We start from the raw sequence: 4591 nt of genomic DNA, 5'->3' as shown, positions 1-4591 counted from the left end.
ATTATTTTCCATAAAAAGTAACTAAGTGACATAATTAGTTACTTTTTTAGGGAGTAACTCAATATTGTAATGCATTACTTTTTAAAGGTAACTTTCCCCAACACTTATCAGCTTGGTGATCATTTCTCCTAAAAATTCATACACGTTCAAGTCTTCAAGTTCAGTGTCTATTCTAGCATTTACAAACCAGTGTTCTCATCAAAATATAAACACTGTAACAAATGTTTAGTCAAATATGTTATTTTTAAGTATCTTGCTTTTATATACTGCATCTAATGACATTTTAAATGTGGCTTGGGCAGGTTCAAGGATGAGCATCTTTTCGGTGCGCTTCAGTCAGGAGGAGGCGCAGCATGGCTCCCTCGCTGCAGGACGGACGGTGGGTGTTAATTTGTTGTTGTTGGTCAGCAGCTGTGCCGCACGCTCAGGAGCAGGTGGCGACTCGTGAGGGGACTGGGAAAGAATGAGCGGCATGTGTTCGTGTGGGAGGCAACAGGAGGAGGGGAGAGACTCTCATCTTGTTTAGAGACACGACCAGCATATGAGGACCTGGATGGACACAGCATCAACACAGATAGGGATGAAAAGCAATTTAGACCCTATAGATTTTATTCAGATGACCAAACTCATTCCCAGCCACTTTAGGAACCCTGTACATTAATCACACTCTATAGATGCAACCAGAACAAACAACCAAAACGTTACTATGAAAATATATAGCTGAGGTCAAAAGTTTACATCCCCCTTTCGGAATCTGCTAAATGTTAATTATTTTACCAAAGTAAAAGGGATCATACAAAATGCATGTTATTGTTTATTTAGTACTGACCTGAATAATATACATGACATAAAAGATGTTTACATAGTCCACAGAAAGTAATAGTTGAATTTATAAAAATGACCCGGTTCAAAAGTTTACATCCCCTTGATTCTTAATACTGTGTTGTTACCTGAATGATCCACAGCTGTGTGTGTGTGTTTGTTTATTTAGTGATAGTTGTTGAGTCCCTTGTTTGTCCTGAACAGTTAAACTGCCTGCTGTTCTTCAGAAAAATCTTTCAGTTTTTGTTTTTTATCTTTGTTGTGTATTTGAACCCTTTCCAACAATGACTGTATGATTTTGAGATCCATCTTTTCACACTGAGGACAACTGAGGGACTCATATGCAACTATTACAGAAGGTTCAAATGCTCACTGATGCTCCGGAGGAAAAAAACAATGCGTTAAGACCCAAGGGGTGAAAACTTTTGGTGGGAATGAGTGTACATTTTCTTTCATTTTGTACTGCCTTTTAGAAGCTACGAAATATAGTTACATGTTTCCCAGAAGAAAAAAAAGTTAAATGTACACTGATCTTCAAATTCAAAAAGTATTAACCCCCAGCTCTTAATGCATGGTTTTTTTCCTTCTGAAGCATCAGTGAGTGTTTGAACCTTCTGTAATAGTTGCATATGAATCCCTCAGCTGTCCTCAGTGTGAAAAGATGGATCTCAAAATTATACAGTTATTGTTGGAAAGGGTTCAAATACACAAAAATGCAGTAAAAAAACAACAAAGAATTTGAGGAACCTGAATGATTTTTTTCTGAAGAACAGCAAGCAGTTTAGGTGTTCAGGACAAACAAGGGACTCATGAACAACTATCACTAAACAAAAAACACAGATGTGGATCATTCATGTAACAACACAGTTTAAAGAATCAAACGTATGCAAATTTTTAAACAGGGCCATTTTTATAAATTCAACTATTATTGTCTCTTGTGGACTATATGTAAACGTCTTTTATGTGAAATATCTAATTTTGGTCAGTACTAAATAATCAACATGCATTTTGTATGATAATTAACATTTGGTAAATTCTGAAAGGGGGGTGTAAACTTTTGACCTCAAATGTATGCTATAGTATAGCCTAAATCATGATTCAATTATAAATAACTAATTAATAATAAATATTAACAATATTTACTAAAATAAAAACTATTAAAATGTCTGTAGTCTATATGGAATATTTACATTTCATTTGTCAAGTGAACTTCAAGTAAAGGTACTGTCATGGTCTTAAAAATAATCAATAAACCACAAGTACAAGGCTTTATCTTGGTACCTTTGATTTGGAAACATGCAAATGCTATTTTTTTGTCAGAAATATCCCAAGGTTTTATCATGTTCTCTGAAAACGATAGCTTTTGAACATGTATTATGGTTTCTGGCGATGTTTACATGCATCAAAGTAACATCTAGTATCATCACTATACCATGGTATCACCAAACTGTTTTGGTTTATTGTATAGCGGAGTCTCAGTGGCTCCACCTCCAGTAATGAAAATCTTAGAGAGGCTGTCAGTGTGTTCAGACCCCCTTCAGACAAACACACACAGGCACGCTGGAATCCGTGGATCTATCATTTTACTGAAGATCTACAAAGCACAATACGCACAGCGAACGGCTCGAGTCTGTCAGCGAGAGGAGGATCAGAATGGTCGGGATTCCGGGCGCTTTTCAATGTAAGTGCCCTAATTTGACGTGATTATGCGTGTTTGCAGCATTTTGTGCAGCTCATATCTTACAGTAACACATATCGCGGCTTGTCACACTAAAAAAGAGCAACAGAACAGCAAGGATAGCACGTATTGTGGTAGGCTACACGGTGAATCTTTTATTGTAAATAGCTTAATTACATTCGTTATTGATACTATATGGAATAAAATGCGTTCTTGCTTTGCATTAGTATTGTATATTGACTAAATTCTTGTAAGAAGGTCAGTGTGCGCATGCGGAACAGCGCATTGATGTTTTTCAGCATCTTCGGGTCACAAACGTTCCAAACTCTCGCGATTGTTTGCATGATTTTTCTGTTTGATAATTAAACTAAATAAATGAAACGCAATACATTCATATGGAACCACCTTCAAACTGTTTATAAAGCTTTTGTGAGGTGTTAAATAGGGTATTTTAGTGCCAGCTACCCATACCAAGGTAAATTGTTGGTAAGTTGTTTACTGTATCATTAAAATGTACTCCTAAAGGGAGACACTGCAGAAAAAAACATTTTTTTCATGCATCTGTCAAGTTTGAGATTTTGAGACTAGTGGAAAGAAAACATGCAAAAAACACTTTTTTGGCACTAGATTTCAATTACAATACATCTTTTTAAAGGCTTTTTTCGCAAAATGATTTTTTTCTCTTACACTGAGCAATACATCTTTACACACCACCCTTTACATTTTTATTCCTGTCTATACTCTGAAGGTTTTTACAGAGGGATTTGTTTATATATGATTTGCTTGATCTTATAAAATATTTTGTAAAAAATGTATTTTTTCTGTCTGTTCTGAGTATTTTCTGAATTATGGAGTGGCAAAATGAGATATCCAAAATTCTGTAAAAACATCTGACTCTAATACAGTGGTTCTCAATCCTGGTCCTGGGGGACCCCTGCTCTGCACATTTCGCATGTCTCCCTTATTTAACACACCTGATTGAGATCAGCTCATTAGGAGAGAGATCCATGAACTGAACTAACAAGCTGAAGATCTCAATCAGGTGTGTTAAATAAGTGAGACATGCAAAATGTGCAGAGCAGGGGTCCCCCAGGACCAGGATTGAGAACCACTGCTCTAATATGTCAAAAAAACAAACAAGAATTTGGAAATTGACTTCATCCAGTTTTTAAATTTTTGTGCTAGAAATGTATGCAAATTAGCTCATATTTCATTAAATAATGACTCATTTGCATATTTAAACCTACCATTTTAGAAAACGCGTAATACAAAAATGTTTACAATTATCAATGTAATCAATCAACTGGGTAAGTAAGGTGATAACTATTAGTTCATTTTTATTTACCCTATTGACCTGCAGTGTCTTGTCTTAAAGGTGCCATAGAAAGCATTGAGAGAATATTTGAAATTGTTCTCTGATATCTACATAGAAGGTATATGGCATAGGAACGGGCAAAAAAACCTCCAGAAACGGTTTTACAGGTCCATTTACAACCCTAGGACTTGTCCCTAGAATGAAATGCTCTGTTATTGCCTTGTTTGGAAGCTTCATGAATATTAATGAGCTCTGCTCTGATTGGCTGTTTCACAGAGCTGCTCATCTCAATAGCTGGCACATTGATAAAAAATATATATTTAATTAGGAAACTCAGTCATCTCTCTGTTTATGTGGTAAGTGAAATATTTTGTACTGCAATGTAACAGGCTAGCGCTAGCATTAAGCTAACCGTGTCCCTTCAGTGGCTTGCCTTGTTTTACTGATGTACTGACGTTACCGATGATTGGGCAATGCAAATGTTGGGGGCGTAACTATTAACGTTCCCGGGGATGTTGCGTAACAGTCTGTTATATTGGAACTGACCTATTTTTCGGTGGTCTTTTGCAAACACTATATTTATATAAGAAGTAGGAAACGATGTACTGAACTGTTATTATTCAACTAAGCCAAGGTAAACACAGTTTTCCATTCTATGGCACCTTTAAAGTCTACCATTTGCCAGTGTTATGTTTGTTTCTAATGATGTCCGATAGCAATAACATAATAGTGATTTTGATTACTATATTATTTTACCATGGTATTCAGAGCTGGGT

The 4591-nt window shown here is 36.0% G+C and overlaps 1 protein-coding gene across 2 annotated transcripts in view; it reads left to right on the top strand.

Annotated features, from left to right (window-relative positions):
• The first annotated feature begins 2364 nt into the window (after nt 1-2364).
• Nucleotides 2365-4591, top strand: part of cbfa2t2 (CBFA2/RUNX1 partner transcriptional co-repressor 2) — a 39895-nt gene continuing 37668 nt past the window's right edge. For both annotated transcript variants that reach the window (XM_073851204.1, XM_073851203.1), the window contains exon 1: nt 2365-2503. In XM_073851204.1, the coding sequence (XP_073707305.1) occupies nt 2476-2503 (28 nt within the window). In that variant the 5' untranslated portion in view covers nt 2365-2475. The remainder of the gene's footprint in view (nt 2504-4591) is intronic.

This window comes from Garra rufa, chromosome 12 (genome assembly GCF_049309525.1).
Source record: "Garra rufa chromosome 12, GarRuf1.0, whole genome shotgun sequence".
Lineage (NCBI taxonomy): Eukaryota > Metazoa > Chordata > Actinopteri > Cypriniformes > Cyprinidae > Garra > Garra rufa.
Note: the sequence above shows the minus strand (reverse complement) of the source record. Positions and strands in the feature narration are given on the sequence as shown.